The sequence below is a fragment of the Galeopterus variegatus genome, unplaced genomic scaffold (genome assembly GCF_000696425.1).
Source record: "Galeopterus variegatus unplaced genomic scaffold, G_variegatus-3.0.2 Scaffold1047, whole genome shotgun sequence".
Taxonomy (NCBI): Eukaryota; Metazoa; Chordata; class Mammalia; order Dermoptera; family Cynocephalidae; genus Galeopterus; species Galeopterus variegatus.
Window position 1 is genome coordinate 333,824 of NW_007727158.1, and position 22,489 is coordinate 356,312.

At 35.5% G+C, this 22,489-nt stretch overlaps 1 protein-coding gene across 1 annotated transcript in view; it reads right to left on the reverse strand.

Moving 5' to 3' along the window:
- ATAD2B (ATPase family, AAA domain containing 2B) overlaps window positions 1-22,489 on the reverse strand; it is a gene marked incomplete at its 5' end in the record, with an annotated part of 144,646 nt that overhangs the window by 31,818 nt on the left and 90,339 nt on the right. The window contains 3 exons of the mRNA XM_008574432.1: window positions 8,791-8,950; window positions 12,011-12,207; window positions 16,085-16,220. Coding sequence (XP_008572654.1) covers window positions 8,791-8,950; window positions 12,011-12,207; window positions 16,085-16,220 — 493 coding nt within the window. The remainder of the gene's footprint in view (window positions 1-8,790; window positions 8,951-12,010; window positions 12,208-16,084; window positions 16,221-22,489) is intronic.

Consider the following 22,489-nt stretch of genomic DNA (forward strand, 5'->3'; position numbering starts at 1 on the left):
GCACCGGACCGGGGACCGGCAACGGGATCGCAACCCTCGGTGCTGCTCCCGCGCCTCGCTCAGCCAGTGAGCGGGAACCGGTCTGTATGTGGGATCCGAACCCTCGGGCGGGAGCACCGCCGCGCCTCCCAAGCGGCGCACTATCCAGTGCGCCACCGGGCCGGCCCCTAGACCATTTACTTTTAATGTGATTTACATGATTATTGATATGGTTCCTATTCATTTTCTACTTGACCCATATGTTCTTTGTTCCCTTTTTCCTCTGTTTCTCACATCTTTTGGAATTACTATGTACCTTTTTATGATTCCGTTTTATCTCCATGTTGGTTTATCAGCTCTAACTCTTTACTGCACTATTGCTGGCCCTGGGTGAGCTTCAAAGAATATTCCCTCTCCTTCTCTGGCCTCTAGTAGTTTTCTCACATATATGTGCTGATTGGTACGTAGGTGAAGACTAGGGGAAGATCTTCCACAGATACCCAGACTACTTTCTCTATATGGCTCTCTTCTTTCTGGTATTCTGCCCTGCAAACTCCAGCCACTTTGGCCTTGTCAGATTCCCAGCCCTGTCTCTTCAATTCAGGGAGACCTCCAGACTATGCCTGAGTTCTCCCTCCTTGTGCTGCAGCCTGGAAACTCTCTCCAGGCAACCAGAGTGCTCATCTTATTTGTTTCCCATGTTTAGGGGATCACTATCCTGTGTTACCTGGTGTCCAGTGTCTTCAAAATGGTTTTTTCACATATTTCATTCAGTTTTGTTTTTTCATTGTTTCAAGTGAAAGTGTAAATTAGTCCTTTTAACTCCATTTTGGGCAAAAGCAGAAGTCTACTGATATCTTCTAAATATTTTTTGAAAACCAAACTTTAATGCCTATGAAACGATCTAAAGTAGGATATACTTTAAAATTCAAAATTATCATTCATTTTTGGAAATTTTAAGTTGCTTCCAATTTTAGCTACTACAGCTAAAAAACTACAATAAACATCCTTAGAAGTAGCTATACTTTCAAGCTGATAATACAATGTTTGTAGCCTATACAATACCGCAGGTTTCTACCACTGGCTTTCCACCTCAGCTTGAGCAGAGAGAAACTAAAAAAGAGGTAAGAGTAAATATAAAGCCAGGTATCTGGCATGTTATCTCTCTCTAAAGTAACTCAATGACTGTTCTTTCTGTTTTTTTTTTTTATAGCATACCTCCTCCATCCCAACCCCACCTTCAATTGGGGGGGTGAGGTGGAGAATAAATGAATGAAGACAAAAATAATTCCATAAAAATTTCTCACTGACATGAAAGACAATATGTTCTAAAGAATATCTGCATTTGACAGGGGACAAGGCTTTTTCATGTGCCTATCATTACCATTCTTTTCAATCATTCTTAGTTTAGAAGAGTGACTGAAGTTATACACCATATAGAATAATAAGGTTAGAGAATATTAAAACTTGTGCATATAATTTTGTCACTGTTCAGAGACTCTCTAATGGACACTAGATACCCTTGTTTTACATTCTGCAGGAATGAAAGCTACAAATTTACCAGTTTTGACTTTGTCTCATACTTTAAGTTTTAAGATTGTCCAAATCCATGGAATTTGAAAATAACATAAGCCAGCAAAAAACCATATATTGCTTTTAAAGTTAACACAGATCTCAATCCACTCAGTTTTACCATATAACATTTGTGGGCTTGTCACAAATTCCATAACCATTCCATAACCTTCCTGAGCCCCAATCTCCTCATCTATAAAATAAAGATATTGCCACCTTATTATTTTGCCTTCAGCAAAAAGTAATGGATACTTAGGACAAATAAATGAGTATCTATAAATTAATAGAATCGATACTTTAATGAAGGTAATAACTATTTCAATACATCAATTTTTTTTCTGTATTTTGGTGAATTTTATTTTTTAATTCCCTATGAAAAAAAAGAAAACCCTGATGGATATTAGCTGAGTTTTTTCAATAAAATTATTCAGAAAGATTAACAATATTTTTAAGAAAAACAATGATTTGGTTGTATTATTTTTCATCCCAAATTATTTCATAAATAAGAAATTTTGCTGTATTTACTGGTTTAGGTCATATTTATATATACCAGTATTAATATTTGTACATATCTGCATTTTATCATTATGTCTCCATGTTATCACTTCTATCTAATCTGAGACTCCTTGAGTTAGTGTCTAACAAGAAAACAACTGATAAGATTTACTCATTGGCCACATTTATTAGGAACACGCTCAACACAACATGCCTATACAGAGCCACAGATCCGGTTCTTAATCAGCTTAGAGTCTAAAACAAGGGATAAGGATATAAAAACAAATAACTACTTCAGGCAAAAAAAAAAAAAAAAAGTATCTCAGAAAAGTTATGTGCTATAAAATTCAGAGATAAAAGGGTTACTTATAATTGAAAGGAAATAAGAAAAATTTTTCATTAACTTAGCATTTAATATTTCTTGAAGGATAAGTGGAATTTTAAAAATATATGCAGGTTTATGGGCCGGCCCGGTGGCGCACTGCTATAGTGCGCCGCTTGGGAAGCGCGGTGGTGCTCCCGCCAAGGGTTCGGATCCCACATGCAGACCGCCGCTCACTGGCTGAGCGAGGGGCGGGAGCAACACCGGGGGTTGCGATCCCGTGGCCGGTCCCGGTCCAGTATGGGCGCGACACTGAGGGTTGCGATCCGTTGCCGGTCACGAAAAAAGACAAAAAAGGAAAAAAAAAATATGCAGGTTTAAAACTATGTACTTTTAAAAGGTGTGTTTTATTGTATATAACTTACACCTCAATAAAACTGATGTTTAAGAAAGGTACACACTCCCAGTAGAGGCAATGCATCTAATAAAAGTACTGAAACAGTAAGACTGGAACCTATACTGAGAAGAACTGGGACTCACATTTCCTAGAGGAGGTTTCCTCCTGGGCTCCTCTCTCTTCCCATTCTACACACTACCCATAGGATCTCATTCACTGCTGACTCCCAACCATGTCTCTTGCCCAAACTTCTCCTAGTCTACAGAACCACATACACAACTCGTACTATACAACGTCTGCATGTACAAATGTAACTTGCACTAACATGCTCAAAATTAAACTTATCATCCCACCTATAAACCTGTTCCCCCACTGATTTACTTTCTCAGATTTCTCCATCCAGACCAAGAACTCAGGAGTTCTAAATTTCTGTAAGGCATATTTAAGTGATTGTTCATTAAGATCTCTATATTTCATTTTTGCAGCCACTGCAATTGAATATTAACTGGTTTCCCAAACTCCCTCTTTCACCAATCCCTTGACCTCTACCCCAGAATTGATACTAAAAGGTGAGGGCTATGTCTTAATCATCTCTGTAGTTCTAGCCCTAAACATGATTCATACATAAAGAATATTTAATAAATCACAGGCAACCAAAGGAAAAATAAACAAGTGGGATTATATCAAACTAAAAAGCTTCTGCAGCGGCCGGCCCGGTGGCGCACTGCTACAGTGCACCGCTTGGGAGCGCGGCGGCCCTCCCGCCGAGGGTTCAGATCCCACATACAGACCGACCGCTCACTGGCTGAGCGAGGTGTGGGCACAACACCGAGGGTTGCGATCCCGTTGCCGGTCCCGGTCCGGTCCGGGCGCGACACTGAGGGTTGCGATCCGATGCCGGTCACAAAAAAAGACAAAAAAGGACGGGCAACCAAAGGAAAAATAAACAAATGGGATTATATCAAACTAAAAAGCTTCTGCACAGCAAAAGAAACAATTAACAGAGTTAAAAGACAACCAACAGAGTGGGAGAAAATATTTGCAAACTATACATCTGACAAAGGATTAATATCCAGAATATACAAGGAACTGAAACAACTTTACAACAAAAAAAAACAAGTAACCCAATTAAAAAATGGGCAAAAGACCAAAATAGGTATTTCTCAAAGGAAGATAGATGAATGGACAACAGACACATGAAAAAATGCTCAGCATCACTCAACATTTGGGAAATGCAAATCAAAACCACTCTGAGATACCATCTCACCCCAGTTAGGATGGCTAAAATCCAAAAGACTGTGAATGATAAATGCTGGCGAGGTTGCGGAGAAAAAGGAACTCTCATACATTGTTGGTGGGACTGCAAAATGGTGCAGCCTCTACAGAAAATGGTATGGAGGTTCCTCAAACAACTACAGATAGATCTACCATATGACCTAGCTATCCCACTGCTGGGTATATACCCAGAGGAATGGAAATCATCAAGTTGAAGGTATACCTGTTCTCCAATGTTCACTGCAGCACTATTTACAATAGCTAAGAGTTGGAACCAGCCCAAATGTCCATTGTCAGATGAGTGGATACGGAAAATGTGGTATATCTCCACAATGGAATACTACTCAGCTATAAAAAAGAATGAAATACTGCCATTTGCAACAACATGGATGGACCTAGGGAAAATTATATTAAGTGAAGCAAGTCAGGCACAGAAAGAGAAATATCACATGTTCTCACTTATTTTGGGGAGCTAAAAATAAATAAATAAATATGCAAATGAACTGGGGGTGGGGGGGAGAAGACACAGATTACAATTCCTTGAAGTTGATATGACCAGAGAACAGATAGGAGGTTGTTGGGAGGGAGTGGGGAGAGAAAAGAGGGAGGGAGGTTTTGGTAACGAGCCACAATAATCAACCACATTGTATATTGACGAAATAGAATAAAAATTTTTAAAAAAGAATATTTAATAAATGGATGCTTAGTACAAGGTGACTCAGCTCTTCCCAATCTTAATCACCTCCAGGTAGTACCTTCTCCTCTGTGCTTCACTCACCCTGTGTACATATTTCTAATATAAACCTAATGATACTGTATTATAATCATCTGCTGCCACCCCAAGACATTATTCACTATTCACTATTGCCACCTTTATGCTATCTCTTTATTTCACTAATCTTTGTGTTATTATAATCACCAATAATTAGATAAGTATATTTGACATCTCTGAAAATTGAAGAATTTCTTAACAGTAAGGACTATGTTACATATAACTGTTATGGGCTAAATTCTGTACCCTCAAAATGTATATGTTGAAGTCCTAACCCCTAGTCAAACATAATATATCACTTATCATAAGATGACATTTAGGGTCAAATATCTGATACTGGTCACGTTTAGAACCTACAAGTTAAATTCTCCTCACTCCATATTTAATTTCTGTCCACATCATCCTCAAGGGAGAGAGTCTGGGAAAACACTTAGGCAACACGTACAGCTTTCAGAATGCTGGCTTTTGTCTTCTATGTGTATGCTAGTTTTTTCCCCAAGTGGCCAAGTGTTCTGCAAAAACAGAACACTGTAAGCTTTCAAATACTCATGAGAGCTTGTAAAAGTAATACAACATTCATGTAATTTCCACTTGCTACACACAGACCCTGAGGTTGTTTTCCTGGAACATAACAAGTGTTTCTATTGCTAAGAAAAAAAAACAGGCCTCTTGACTAGAGACATGAAAAAATCTGAAAACGGTCAAAATAATGCTTTTGAATTATATCACTTTTTGTAACTAAAAGAGTGAAGGAGAAAAGATACAAAGTATATCATGTTAATTCTACCAATAAGACAAAGCCATATTCTTTGATTATACAACTGCATTCTGTACTAAAAAGTTATTATGTACAAGAAACCATTGCTTCTTCCTTAAAAACAGTATTACTATCAGTGTAGTTATAATTAATTAGTTAGGGGGGAAAGATTTGGATTGGGCTTCTCAAGTGGCTTTCTGTAAGCACTCAAGTTCATTGTTACTACTGGTCCCTTGATTTGTTCCAAAATAGAATTTTTTTTTTTTTTTAAGATGACCAGTAAGGGGATCTTAACCCTTGACTTGGTGTTGTCAGCACCATGCTCTTCAAAGCGAGCTAACCAGCCATCCCTATATAAGGATCCAAACCCCATGGCCTTGGTGTTACCAGCACCACCCTCTCCCAAGTGAGCCACAGGCCAGCCCTCAAAATAGGATTTAATTTAAAGTGTGGTCCAGGGAATGTAACATGCACAAAGTATAAAGGGTCTTTCTAGAGCAAATATACAGGTACCTACTAAAGAACTAATTTCTGAAAAATTAAAGCAAAATTTAAATAATGATGATGACAAGAATACAAATACGAACAGCTAAACTTTATGGAACACTTACCACTTCTCAAGCACTATGCTATGAAAATGGCATAGGAAAATTGCAATTGCATAAGGTTCAACCTAATACACTTTCTCATTTAATACTTATACCACCCCAATTAAAGAGTATTATTATTATCCCTATATTATAGATGAGGAGACTAAAATTTAGAGGACTTAACTTGATCAAAATTAAAGAACTAAGAAATAGTAGAACTAGGACTAAAGCCTAGGTCTACATCCAAAGCCCATGTTCTCATTTCATACTACAAAATATCAACAGTCTGTGTGTCTGGAAAAACTAACAGGTTGAGGGTAAAAATCACACAAGTACTCTCATACACTGCCAAAGCCACAAAATAAAGACACTTGTGCAGGCTGTACCCTCACACTGGATGCCAGTAAGGGAGTGGAGTGAGATGAAGCTGACATCCAGCCCACTCTTCACTACACAGCCTGTTGCTGAATGGCATCCATAATGAAGAAGATTCTCTCACTCACACAAAATTTGTTACATTGGCTAGCAGTGGCCCTGATGTTGCTGGTATAAGTATTTTTTTTTAATTTTTTTAGAGAAAATTTTAATAATACAGATTAAAAGCCTTAAAAGATATATATTCGTTGATCCAGAAATTTCACTTTAAGGAATTCTAAGGAAATAATTAAGTATGTACACAAAACTTGTGTTATAAAGGTATTTATCACTGTTTATAATGGAGGAAAAAGCTCAAAAATCTATGTCCAACAATAGGGTATTAACTATTATACTATATCTATATATGATTAAAATAATGTGGGAGAGATATATTCATTAACTAGTAAGCTTTCCCCAAAATATTACAGGAATTAAATATTACACAACAAAATTTATAAAAATCATATAGTCATTTTATTTTTTTTTATTTTTATTTTTTTTTTGAAAAGATGACCGGTAAGGGGATCTTAACCCTTGACTTGGTGTTGTCAGCACCACGCTCACCCAGTGAGCAAACCAGCCATCCCTATATGGGATCCGAACCCGTGGCCTTGGTGCTATCAGCACCGCACTCTCCCGAGTGAGCCACGGGCCGGCCTTCATATAGTCATTTTAGAAAAATAGTATGCATATAATTTATACATAAAATATCAAGTGTATGCATGCAAAAGAGGGAGAGGGAGAGCACTAGGTAATGGGATTACAGATGATTCAATTTTCTCCTTTTTTCTTATTTTCATAAATCTTTCTATAAGACATATAATAAAAACTCAAAAAGAAGCAAACAACAACAAAAACGACAAGAGGGAAATACCTTAACACAAAGCTTAAGAACTGTTAGATACTAAGTGCAGCTATGCAAAAATTTTATTCTGCCTCTTAATTTGGAATTAAAATATATAATTTACTATGGTCTAAATCAAGGCAAGAAATACCTAATTTCATGTGGAATTGAGAAATCCAAATCATTCTACCATGTGGCCTGGGTTGAGAACCACTGCCCAAAAATACAGATACAAAGCACAAACTGTATTCTAGATATCTTTAGATAGCAAAAACTTAAATGAATGTTTTAAATATAAGAAGCATTTTATTTGTATATCACCTATTGAAGAAACAGAATTCTCAATAGGGTGAGAAAGAGAAAAACAGCTCCTGACAGCTGAGAGTTGGCCTGGCACTATCAGCTAGGTGTGCTTATGTTAAGCATAAACAATTTCACAGAACACCAACATCAGACAAGTCCACTGTGACCATGTCAGGTCAAAGATAAAAACAAGACCACTCTAATCATTTCTAAACAGACAAAAAACATGAACACTGTCCTAACCACAAAAATAATCAAATATAATCCTATCCTGGCTAAGATGAATTACTGTTATTTCTTTGCCAGTCACAGCTTTAGCCTTACTCTATTCTTCTTGTCATCTAGGTTCTTAAAATACCTAATCTCAAGATTAACCTACTTCCTAACAGCATCCAATCCATTGCAAAGCCCCTACACTCTTGCCAAAATCACTTCACACCATCCCAAATCCTATATGGCTCCCTATGATGCACATTCTTCCACATTACGATACATCAAAAAACAACTTGTTTAACTACGGATATATTTCTGGTGGTCTTCTCTAGAGGGCAATGACAAGAGTTGGGACTACAGACTTGAGTACAGGGTGGGATTTGGAGTAAAACAATAAAATTACATAAGAATACCCAGAACCTATAGAACAGATAACATTCTACATAAAGGGGTCTTTTGATACGTGAACTTATCTTTTCGTGACTTCCCACAAATTTGAAATATCACATATTTATCAGCACTGCTGATATTGACTATAAAATAAACAAATTTAAAATAAAATTCCCAACTACTCAGTTTTCTATCAATCTGAACAAAATCAGAATCTAAGTATAAAAAGTAAAAGGTAAATAAAGAAACTAAATCCTGATTGAACATAATACCTAGAATTATACAATCCTTTAATTTAAGCATATTATTTTAAAGTAGAGTATTAATTCCTCATCAAGAAGTTTCTAAACACATTAATAGGTCATTAAAATTAATTTGCCTATCTACACAAGCATGATTAGTAGTTAAGCTGCAAACTATTTTCTCACCGATTACGAAAGTGAAACTTGCTTAGGCATTCCTACCTCCTGGGTCCTTATCCGGATTGTACTCTAAAGCATTGCTACAGATGAGATCAATATCTTTCAGGAAATCCTTAGCAGTCAGGTAATTATGTTTATCAATTTTAGTTATTACTGTTGATAAATCCATTGGTTCCTTGATTACTTCAAGATAATCTGAAACCTAAAATAAACAGGATATTTTAATAAAAAATACTTCTGCTTTTTCATATGATCTACTCAGTTCATAAAATCACAAAGTAAAAAGAGTTCTTTAAAAATTAAATTAGATACTTAAGAAGTAATTACAGATAAAGATAAAATTCCAGTCCTATTTATGCTACTGAAGTTACTATCTGTCATACTTTCCACGAAAGTTTGTTTCCAAGTCATACCTAAATCAACTCTGAAATGTTTCTCATCTTTAAATTTCAAACCAACTGTGTCAAGTTTTTTGGGGCTTTTTTTGTTTGTTTGTTTTTTTCTTAAATTCTTTGGGTATATCTGAGAAGAGAATGTATGGGCAAAAGCACCCAGTAAGCATCAATAAATGTTACCTCATGAAGAGAAGAAAGGAAAAATAAAAATAAAAAGTATAGACTATTAATATTAAAAAATTCTCTCACATTGTCAATAAAATTTTCTTTCTTTTTCAGTTTTCTTTTGTGAATCGTTTCATGGAAGGTATTTTCCACTCCTTTGGAGTCATTACAAACATTTTACACAACTAAATAAACTAAGTACTGCTTTCATAACTAATAACAGGTTTGCTGAACTTAACCTCCATAAGTATAAATCAACAAACAAAAAAATTTTTTTGCTTCATGTGTTGATTTTCTGAGAGATAACCCAAAATAGGAGACATTAAGTCATGATTTGCCCAATAAATTTGTATGTTTTATATCATTTGACTAATAAGAAAATGCTAGCTTTCCCCAATGCAAATCTCAAAACAAGTAATTAAGTTTGATATAAAAGCAGTCTTAGTAGAAACCTAAAATTAGTCCGGGAACAATATCCAGGAATAGGATAATTTCTGCTCTACAAAAGTGAGGGTTAAGTTTTCTCATGGTTTCAGGTGGCACAGAAGCCATGATTTTTAAATTTACACATACACACACACACACACAGACACACACGCACACAAATAATTTATATACATGTTTTTAAATTTTTAAGATTACTTATAAAAATACTAGATAGGGGTGTGTGTGTGTGTGTTAATTTATTTTTCAGCGTCTAGGAGCTAAAAAGCCAGTCAATTTTCTTATAGGGGAGGTAATGGAGATATACTGAAACAAGCAATAGTTCAGAAGATAATAGATGGATTCCTAGTTCTGACATTTGGCATGACCTATGTACAAATGGGTACTGTTTTATAAACTATAAAGCACTATTAAAATATACATTATTAAAGACTATTAAATTTTAGTACCTATGCTTAAAATTTTATTTTCTAAAGTTTTGTTTTCTCTGCAGTCTGCTTTGGAATTTGATAAAGTTTGTAGACATTTTAAATTCATTATTTAAATATAAACTTCTTTTATGTTTTCAGTTATCTAAATGTTAACTTCTTTTCCCCTGTGTATCTTTTCCAGAGACTCCTGTTTTCACCTTATGAGAAGACAGTGACCTTGAGAAGAACAAAGGGGAAAACAAGAGAAACATAACCCTTAAACAAAATTTTCTATTCCCTTCCACTGCCTTACCATCATTTATAAAACTTTTATTCTATTAAAGATGGCATCTAAAATCTGACAACCTTTTCTGGTCAGAAAGAAAAAGTGTTTTCCAAAGCAAAGAAAAACTGGTTTACTCCCAGTATGGGAGGTTCACTTGGGGGCAAGCCCTCATCATTTAAGAAGTGTCAGAGTCCAAATATAACAAATTTGGGGGGAATATGTATTTGTATGTGTGTATTTTTTTTTAACAATCTTTAAAATTGGCTGATAGTTTTATGATTATATGAAAACACTATGAGGGAAAAAAAATGTTCCACACAAAGTGATATTTATTAATCAGAAAAGCAAGTTAGGCATGTCCTGTTATCCCAGTGGAAAAAGATACAAGGTAGCTATCATGTAATGTAAAGAATGCAGGCTTTAAATTTTAAAAAACTTGCTAGTCTTAGCTATGTCACTTGCCAGCAAGCTTCAGTTTCCTCAACTGCAAAATAAGAATAATAATGATCTTGCAAGGTTGCTGAGAGGATCAAATGGACACAACTGTGTATTGTGGATAAATATACAAATAAAATTATAACAGTCTTTGTATTCCAAAAAAGAGGACAATAGATATTTTCAGACTTGCCAGGGGGAAAAAAATGTAATGCTAGCTCATTCTTCCCAGTCACAAATGAGGTAATGGTTCCAAAGGAATCTGCTCAGTTCCAAAAGCACAGATTTCAACAATTAGAATGAAATATTAAACTTTGAATCATTTCATATTTCAAATTTAAAAAAAAATTTTTTTTTCATATCAAAACTAAAAACACCAAACCTGTTTTCAAACATGGAGTCTGAACTATAAGAAGAAGGCCAGTAAAGATTACTTTGTGCTCATCCACACACTATATTATCCCAGGATAAAAACAACCAAAAATTTAATCAGCAGTATTATAGTAGGTTCCAGATGGAAAATTTCTTTTCTCATTACCACAAACCATGCTTCCACGAGCACACAAAACAATACATGTAGAAAGTGAGAAATTTTCCATTGGGAGTATAGAAAATACTTGGAGAGAAAAATAATTTTAGCTGCATAGGATGTGCTTAACTTCAAACAGCATCTTAGCCACATGCATTTCCAAATATAAAAGACAAAGAAATTTCAGGTTTCTTAGCCACCTCTTTTGATGAGGTTTACATAATTTGGGAAATGCCAATATTATTTGGTATTGATTGGTTCATACCAATATACTTTTTGAGAGCAAGATTTATCCTGGAATGAAAATAGTTTAGTATAGACAGCTCACTAACTCAACTTTTAATTCTCTTCTTGAAGTGAAGAGTAACAGATCACAAAGATCAATAATACAGAGCATATATACAAATTGGTCACTAATTTCATCCAAGTCATCAGGTGTTTGCTGATGACGTCAGTAATTATCACATGGATTAAAATTTTACAGGCTAGGGGTAATATTCATCCATGCCTTTGCTTTTTTTCCTTCCAAAAAAAGATGTCAATATTTTTTTCTTTTAGCCAGTTCAACTTCATTGTTTGCACACTACTGAAACAAGACCTCTTCAATATCCACCGGTTTGCTGAAGATGTTAAATCGTTTATCTGTGGCCAGCCTCTTGGTTACATCCCTGAGAAACAACCGCAACTCTCTTAAAGTGTTTTCCTCCTGGTCCTCCATCCGATTTTTTTCTGATTCTGATAACTGACGAGGTGGAGAAGGTAGTGCAAGAGGAAGCACTTCCATAGCACAAAGAGCTAAAGAAAACAGAAGGAAATGTTAAGATTCCAACATGGTAGGCCAGGACCTCAATTACTTTTCTGGTGTTCTCTCAAAATGTTCTTTAAAGAAAAGGAGAATTACATTTATGTGAACAATGCAAATCCAGCAAGTAAAAATTTGAATGGAAACAAAAAGTAAGTTAGGGAATAGCTTCACATTATAAAACAACTCACAATAGGACTCCTTTCAAGAACAAATGATATAATTTAAATAATTTTATTTTGAAACATTATTTACATATAACTCATAAGAAATACTTCAAATCAACATAAATATCTCCAAGTTAAAGTACTGTATACAGATCTTCTTTAGTTGGCCTTGTTTAAAAGCTGCTTCTCAAAATGGGCATATTTTAATATGCATAAAAAGTGTAATGGGCAAGTAACAATTCTTTGATCTTTCCTGTCCCAAAAAGAATTCTGATTTTAGACAGGTCTCCTACCCTCATATTCTGAGTACAACACAACAGGGATGGTGAATGGCACCTGCAGGGAGGGAGCAAAAAAAGGAAGGAATCATAAAAAGAATCCCAAAGACATGGAGGAGGTAGAAAGCCAGTCTGAAGCATTATATGTAAAATCCACAGTACTCACTATCTACCTTAAGAAAAACCAAAAATCTTCTTAAAAGGTAAAGTATTAACTTTCCTAATCATAATATTCTCTAATACCTTATAAGATTTTCCTGGTATTACACTAAATCTCAGGATTAAAATTCTAAGTATTTTCACTGATTTCTAAATAGCCCTTAAGATAAAAAGTGAAAGTTAACAGAAGCTGCTCAAAAAGAAAAAAAGAATTATACCAATCTAAAGCACAGAAAATTCAGATCTGTGGATGCAGAAAGAGAAATCAAGAAAGCCTGCCCATTTACAATAGCCACCAAAAAAATAAAATACCTAGGAATTGAGCTAACCAAGGATGTGAAAAATCTCTATAACGAGAACTACAAACCACTGCTGAGAGAAATTAGAGAGGATACAAGAAGATGGAAAGATATCCCATGTGCTTGGATTGGAAGAATCAACATAGTGAAAATGGCCATACTGCCCAAAGTGATATATAAATTCAATGCAATCCCCATCAAAATTCCAATGACATTTCTCTCAGAAATGGAAAGAACTCTCCAGACATTTGTATGGAATAACAAAAGACCTCGCATAGCCAAAGCAATGCTGAGCAAAAAAAATAAAGCTGGAGGCATAACACTACCTGACTTTAAACTATACTACAAAGCTATAATAACCAAAACAGCATGGTACTGGTATAAAAACAGACACATTGATCAATGGAACAGAATAGAGAATCCAGAAATCAACCCACACACTTAAGGCCATCTGATCTTTGACAAAGGCACCAAGCCTATTCAATGGGGTCGGGACTGCCTCTTCAGCAAATGGTGCTGGGAGAACTGGATATCCATATGCAGGAGAATGAAACTAGACCCATACCTCTCACCATATACTAAAATCAACTCAAAATGGATTAAAGATTTAAATATACACCCTGAAACAATAAAACTTATTAAAGAAAACATAGGAGAAACACTTCAGCAAATAGGGCTGGACACAGACTTCATGAATACAACCCCAAAAGCACGGGCAACCAAAGGAAAAATAAACAAATGGGACTATATCAAACTAAAAAGCTTCTGCACAGCAAAAGAAACAATTAACAGAGCTAAAAGACAACAAACAGAGTGGGAGAAAATATTTGCAAAATACACATCCGACAAAGGACTAATATCCAGAATATATAAGGAACTCAAACAACTTTACAAGAAAAAAACAAGCAACCCAATCAAAAAATGGGCAAAAGAGCTAAGCAGGCATTTCTCTAAAGAAGATATACAAAAGGCCAACAGTCATATGAAAAAATGCTCAACATCACTCAGCATCCAGGAAATGCAAATCAAAACCACACTGAGATACCATCTCACCCCAGTGAGGATACTAAAATCCAAAAGACTTTGAACGATAAATGCTGGCGAAGTTGTGGAGAAAAAGGAACTCTCATACATTGTTGGTGGGAATGCAAAATGGTGCAACCCCTATGGAAAATGGTTTGGAGGTTCCTCAAACAGCTGAAGATAGATCTACCATACGACCCAGCTATCCCACTGCTGGGAATATATCCAAAGGAATGGAAATCATCAAGTCGAAGGTATACCTGTACCCCAATGTTCATCGCAGCACTCTTCACAATAGCCAAGAGCTGGAATCAACCCAAATGTCCATCATCGGATGAGTGGATACAGAAAATGTGGTATATCTACACAATGGAATACTACTCAGCTATAAAAACAAATGAAATACTGCCATTTGCAACAACATGGATGGACCTTGAGAGAATAATATTGAGTGAAACGAGTCAGGCAGAGAAAAAGAAATACCACATGTTCTCACTCATTGGTGGGAGCTAAAAAATAAACAAATTAATTCACCCACATACACACACAGAAAAAACCGGGGGGCGGGGGGGAGAAGATATAACAACTATACTTTTTTGAAGTTGTTACAACAAGCAAACAGAAAGGACATTCTTGGGAGGGAGGGGAGAGAGGGAGGAGGGAGCGAGGTGCCGGTGATGGGCCATAATAATCATATACACTGTATATTGACAAAATAAAAATTTAACGGAAAAAAAAAAAGCAAACCCACAAAAATAAAGAAAAGAAAATTCAGATCTGTGGGACTTAGACATTATCTAAGAGCATGGAAGATTAAAGTGCATCATTTTCATTAAAAAAATTTGAAATACCAATATTTAGATTAACAGGAAGCAATAACCAATAATCACAAGGTGTAACTTACATATTGAATTTCCGAAGGTTTTTGAAGGAAAAAAACCATAATTATAGCAATTTGTTAGGTGTTCATTTTTAAACACTGAGAAAATTTGGAAAGGAACCATTAAAGAACAATAAAACTATTAAAATGTTGTGTCAAATAACCAATGAAAAACAAACAAGAAAGTAGAAAGAATATGGAAAAGTAAGGACTTGGCAGAGATTGGAAATGTATTTTATATCCTACAAGAACAGCTATGAGAAACATAAAAGATAGAACAAGGATAAAGAGGCTTAAAAATTTTTACCAAACAGAACTGCTTTCTTTTTTGTGTGTGTGGCTGGCTGGTATGGGGATCCGAAACCTTGACCTTGGCATTATAACACGGTGCTCTAATCAACTGAGCTAACTGGCCAGCCTGGAAACTTGCCTTTGAATGACTTACAATGCAGTCCTTACTTACAACAGGAAACTGAAATCTGACAAATTCTTGAGGTCTTTCTTAAAGTTATGAGTCCTAACCCAAGAGAAAAATAATGCTTAAAACAAAGCCATGATAGATTTCCAAATGCCTACCCTAGAACATCAACATAATGGGTGCTAAATAAATATTTAAAAAATTAATCAGTAAATAAACTAGAAAACGCAAATTTTCTAACCAGCTCTTAGCCCATCAAACCAACCCTGGCCCACACAGTAATCAGTACAACACCTGGTGTTCACAACCTGCCAGTTCAAGTTCTGGGTACTTAAAGTGAGTACAACAAAGCAGAACTGAAAATTTTTTCTTTGACCTTTTAAGCCTCAGAATGTGAAATCTACCAGATGACCTGAATTAGAGTGGTAAGGAGTCCTGTTTAGTAAACCTTTAAAAACAAGGCTGTATTTCCCAGTCTCCTCAAATCAGGTAAACACAATGGCCACTTCCATGTGTCCATCTAAAGATAAACAGAACCTGCCTACTGTCTTCACTTCCATGAAGAAAGAGTTTAAAAAACTGACTCCAAGAAAGAGCATTTCCTAACTTCATCCCCCCATTTTCCTAAAGGCTTTACAAACTTTACCAGTGTGTTTTCTTCTTGGTGGAGCCATTGATGCCTGATTGAGAATCAATTCTTGGAAAAATTTTCTTCTGTCTTCTTCAATAGGCCTTTGAATATACAAGACCTCTTCATATTGTATTCTAAAGATACATTTAACCTACACATATACACACACACACAAAGACATTAAATATATAGAGAATTAAAAGCTTACATATTATACCATATTACAATTTCTTCAACTTCCAGTACCATTTTCAGTATTCATAGAACATTCATGTGGGGTTAGGGTTAACCTAATCCTAGGCCATGCTGTTGAAAGGTTCAACCTCATCGACTAAACAAGAAGAGAAGAATGTCCAGTTGCCCAAGTCATTAATAAATAACACTATATCTAGGACAGTCATCAGATAATACCAAAAAGGAGAGTCGATTATAATAGTCATGATGGCAACACTCTCAAAGGGCTTTTTCATTAGAGCTGAAAAGTAATTACCTAGACTATAGGGAGCTGAAAAGATGTTAACACTGCCTTCTCTTATCCTCATGATTCTTTGTACTCCTATTCACTGAACTTCTCTTTCTGTGCTCTTTCCCTACCAAGTCTATTTCACAAATAGAAATCCTGATTCCACTGCAAATAACATAATTTCAGGCTCTTCACAGAATGCTCCATGACACCACCTTCCATGAAAAACCCCAAAGCAAAAATAAACCAGTCATTCTCATATGCTTTAGTTCCTTCCACCTGGTGATCACCTACCTCCCCTGTGTTCATCTGCTTTAGAAACACTTTGATCCCAGATGTCCCCTTTCCAAATATGCTGTTTAAACCCTATTTACATCATCCACATTTGTCTACCAGAGCATTTAACACTTTAACTTTATACGGTTTTCTAGATGGTCTATCTTCTACGTTCTAGATACCAAACTCCCTGAGAACAGGGACCATTTTTTATTCATCTGTTTTCCTATACCTACCACAGTGCCTGGTACATAGCAATGCTTAATAAGCATGTTCTAAATGAGTAAAGCTTGTGACCCAGCCCACATCAAATTGGAAATTGTAAATAAGAAAGGAAGAAGGTAACCAGTATGGAAAGAAGTACCAACCATGACAGTGTGGAAACACTGGGTTAGGATTCAAGACAACAGACTCTAGCCCACTTTACACTTTTGGTAAACTTTGGAAAGCATTCAATTTGTCATTTGTAGCCACTTACTAGATTAATTATATGGACTGAACACTTAAGAATGTCATAAATATTATGTTATTCCATTTATATAACAATGACATGCATTATTATCTCATTTTACAAATGAGGTGTGGAGAGTACTAACATTAATAAAGCAAATGTATTTCACAGGGCCTAACTTTTTCAAAAAGACAGGAAACTTTCCCCAGGCTACAGTCTCTGTTGCAGATAAAGAACTGTAACACAGCAAAGTTACTGGCTCTAACGGAGGATGTCCTTGGTGCAGCTTAACCTACTGATTGTTGTTAAGATATGTTGAGGAAGCTGCTTGATTATTGTTTAAATATGCTGAGGAAATTGCTGTAGGGAAAGAAAATGTTGCTAAGGGCAAGCTGTCTGTTGGTGGATCAACTTAGCTTTTTACAAATTGCATTCTGGAATGTCACATCATTAATTTTACTGCTTTTACTAGTTTTACACTGCCTTTGTTTTTATGTCTTTCTTTGATGACTTTTCTTGTGAAACTTCCTTGTCTTTACAATAAAAAAGAGAAGCTAACTTTGAATCAGCGCTGTCACATTCAGCTTTCTCCTCCTAACAGGGGAGTTGCTGAAGGGCAGTCACTTCAGGCCTCTCATGGCATTCATGGTGCTTTGAGTAATTCTTTTTTCATCTCTGTTTCACAGGGGGAAGTGTAACAATGAGGAAACTTAGGCTTAGAAAGGCTTAAGTAAGTGGCTTAAGGTCATTAAGTGAATAAAGAAAGAAGACTAGATCATGTAAACTCTAAAGGCCTTTTCCAGCTCTCAAATTCTAAGACACAGAAGAAAAAAAACAATAAAAGGTAGACAACAGAATTCAAAAGTTGGATGGGGAATTATTTATCTCAACCCAAAGTCAAATCTTTTAGGAGTTTATAAAATTTCACCTTGTGTCCTTTCAATGTTTTATATGGACTACCTTCAGCACAATTCCCTCCAACTTTTTGATCTATGCTTTGCTAGCCCTTCTTCTCTGAAAGTTCTGGAAGCAAATTTACTACTAAACATTCATTGTGTGCCAAACATCATGCCAGACACTACATTTATAAAATTGAAGAAAATATGCTTACTCCCTGATATCAAGCATCTTAGAGTCTAAGAAGAAACCTTTATGATACCATGCTGAAAGTGCTATAACAGAGGTAGCAAAAGACAGAGGAGAGACCCTGCAAGGAGTAGAGGTAAAGAGGCATTAGATGAAAAACAGCAGAAATAGCTTACATCAACTGGGTTTTGAAAAATAAACAGAACTCAGTACCCAAAAAGTACCATGATCTTGTTCAAGGATAGAAAAATATTTAGTTTTATGGGCCGGCCCGGTGGCACACTGCTACAGTGCGCCGCTTGGGAGCACAGTGGTGCTCCCGCCGAGGGTTCGGATCCCACATACAGACCGGTTCCCGCTCACTGGCTGAGCGAGGAGCGGGTGCAACACCGAGGGTTGCGATCCCGTTGCCGGTCCTGGTCCGGTACGGGCGCGACACTGAGGGTTGCGATCCGTTGCCGGACACGAAAAAAGACAAAAAAAAAAGGAAAAAAAAGAAAAATATTTAGTTTTAAATATTCTTCCTTCTAATAATTTTCAACATTTTCTTGAACTTTGTGAATACAAAAGAACATCGAGAATAAGCCTACAATAATCCACTGATATTCTTGCCAGGTTATTACCAACAGTTTAGAATCCATCCTTTTATAAATAGGCTAAATTATTTTTCTCTAAATTTACTCATAACCTTATCTTCCAACAGTCCCAGCTTCAAATTTCATGCTGCAACAAGGCAAGGCTCTTTTCCTGAACAGATCATGCTCTTTTACATTGGTTCATACTGGTCTTTATACATACTACTCACTCTTTCCTGAACCTTTCTTTAATGCTCCACTTAACCTGATGCATTCTCTGACTTTCCCAGACATGCTTAGGCACACTTTCCAGTATTTCTCATTGAACTTTTTAAAAAACAGTTCAATGATTTTTAGTAAATTTATACAGTTTTGCGAGTATCACAAGCCAGTTTCAGGACATTTCCATTACCCCAGAAAGTTTCCTCATGCCCGTTTACAGTCAATCCCTACTCCTACTCACACATCCCAGCCCAACAAGTTCAGCTTCTCTCACTTAGCATATCATCTTAGGTTCATCCATATTAGGTTCACTCGTATTGTCTTTTTGATTATAGCAATGATATCTCATTCCTGAATAACCAACAATAATGAGTATCTTTTCATGTGCTTATTAGTTATTTATGTATAATCTTAGAACCCTCATATAAGAGGAGTCACACAATATTTGTCCTATTGTGACTTATTTCACTTAGCATGATATCTTCAAGGTTTATCCATATTATAGTATGTGGCAAAATTTCCTTCCTTTTAAAGGCTAAGTAATATTCCATTGCACGTAAATGCCACATTTATGTTTATCCATTCATCTGATGGACACTGAGGTTTTTTCCTCCTTTGGCTATTGTGAATAATGCTACTATGAACATGAGTGTACAAATACCTGTTGAAGTCCCTGTTTTCAATTCTTTTGGGTATAAAACCAGAAGCTGAATTACTGGATCATATAGTAATGATATGTTTAATTGTTTAAGCAATTGCCACACTGTTTTCCACAGTGGCTACATAATTTCACATTCCCATCAGGCTTCCAATTTCTCCACATCCTCACTGACACTTTTTTTTTTAATTAATAGCCATCCTAATGTACATAAAGTGATATTTGTATTTCCCTAATTATTAGTGATGCTGAGCATCTTTTCATATGTTTATTGTCCATTTGTACATCTTTAGAGAAATGTCTATTCAAGTCCTTTGCCCATTTTGAATCAGGCTGTCTTTTTCTGTTGTTGAGTTGTAGGAGTTCTTTATGTACTCTGGATGTCAATCCCTTATTAGATAAATGATTTGCAAATATTTTCTCCCATTCTCTGGGTTGCCTTTCATTCTTGATAGAGCCCTTTGATACAAAAGTTTTTAATTTTTATGACATCCAACTTATCTATTTTTTCTTTTGTTGCCTATACTTTTGGTGTCATATCCAAGAAATAACTGTCAAATCCAATGTTATGAAGCTTTTTCTCTATGTTTTCTCCTAAGAGTTTTATGATTTTAGGTCTTATGTCTAGGTCTTTGACCCATTTTTAGTTAATTTTTGTATATGGTATAAGGTAAAGATCCACCTTCATTTTTTTTGCATGTGGTTATCCAGTTTTCCCAGCACCATTTCTTGAAAAGACTGTCCTTTCCCCATTGCATGGTCTTGGAACCCTTGTCAAAGATCATTTGATGGAGTCTCATTATCATTAAGCTGTAGAAGTTCTTTAAACATTCTTAATATAAGTCATGTATCAGATAAGTGATCTGATATCTTTGAAATATTTTCTCCCAGTCTGCAGCTTGCCTTTTCATATTCTTAATGTGTATTTGGAAGAGTAAAAGTTTTTAATTTTAATACAGTTCACTTTATCAATTTTTCTTTTATGGATCATGCTTTTACATGTTATATTATTATAGCACTTATGCTGTATTATAATTTTTTCCATGTCTCTACTCCCTATAAACTTTAAATTCTTGAAAATAAGTGACGACCTTTTTGCTCCTCACCTATTTTATTTATTCATTCATTCAACAAGGAGTTACTATGCTAGAAATATGCATGTGTATATATGTATCTGTCTGTAAGTGTTTGTGTGTGTATGTATCCAGTAACTGTGTTAGGCAGTTGGCATTGTGGATAGAAGAATAAAGAAAACAGACACTGACCTGACTTAAACAAATTCAGACTTACTAGTACATTACATTGCACAGAATAGGCACATAATTTTTGCTAAATGAACAATGGCCTTAACAACAGTCTTTTTATTTCTCAGTAGAAAGTTTCAATTCATCGGGCATTCGAAGCATCACAATATCCAGAAACTGTTTTTCTGGAGTTTTAGAGAATACAGGGCATTACAAATGATTACCTTTGGAATCAGAAAAACCTGAGTTCAAACCCTTGCTCTGCCATACTAGCTTTAAGACCCCAGGCAAGTTACTTTACCCATATTAGCCTCAGTTGCTTCATCTGTCAAACAGAAAAACACCTTTCTTACTGGACAGGTAGAAAAGTTAACTTAGATATTGCATATAATTGGCTTAATACAGTGCCTGGTACATAGTTGCATTAATGGTTGCAATTTTTTCCTTATTAAAATCTTTTTGTTTTATCTCATTTATTAGCATGTTAAATAGAGTTGTCAGTCCCCAGTTTTGAAGGTAGGGTTCCTGCAACCTCGATAATAGGAAAAATTAATGGTTTACGAACTCAAGATCTCAAAGAGAAAAGGTGTGGGAAATGAGGTCAGAAATGAACCTAAGAAAGCTTTCATAAACATAATTTGCTTTCCTCAAAAAAAAGATAAGGAAATAATATGTTAAATAAAAATAAAAATTACTATTTTACATGATTTAAAATAGTAACATTTACTTACTAACCTTTTTTGGTTTAAAAAAAACTTATGAGGATTTCCTTCCTCTTAAATTTTAAGAAGAATCATATAATTGTACTACCAAGAAATTAATACTAAGATAGTTCCCTTGTATATATGGACCATTTATCTAAGTTTTCTTTTCCTTTTTTTTGGTGGCTGGACTGCATGGGGAACCAAACCTGTGAACTTGGTGTTATAATGCTGCGCTCTAACCAACTGTTCATCTAAGTTTTCAATGCCCCTACATGCTTTTTCTACTTAAAGTTACTGATTTTCACTTCCTACATCCCAGCATAAACCCAGGGACATGGAATGACATGAAACACTTGAGATGACAAAATACTACATGTAATCTTTACTCTCATAGCATAGTTGAGGAGGTATTTCTTTAACATTCATTTCCGGTATAAGAATTATATCATCTTGAACATAATAATTTAATAACAAAGTACATACTATGAATATTTTCAGAAACAGAAGTGCAATTCTGGCCAAGGTTTGCTTTCCTTCCTGCAAACACCTCTACTTCTATCTGCTTCCTCCCTTGCAAGTCTTTTTTTCTGTGCTCAACCCTCAATTAAGTCTTTTTTCTAATTCTCCTGAACAGAAATAACTGCAATTCCCATATATATCTCAACTATCCTCAGAATCTACAGAAGTAATTTCACTTACACTAGAATTTTCCAGAAAGGCAATGAGGCTGGGCAGGGGTTA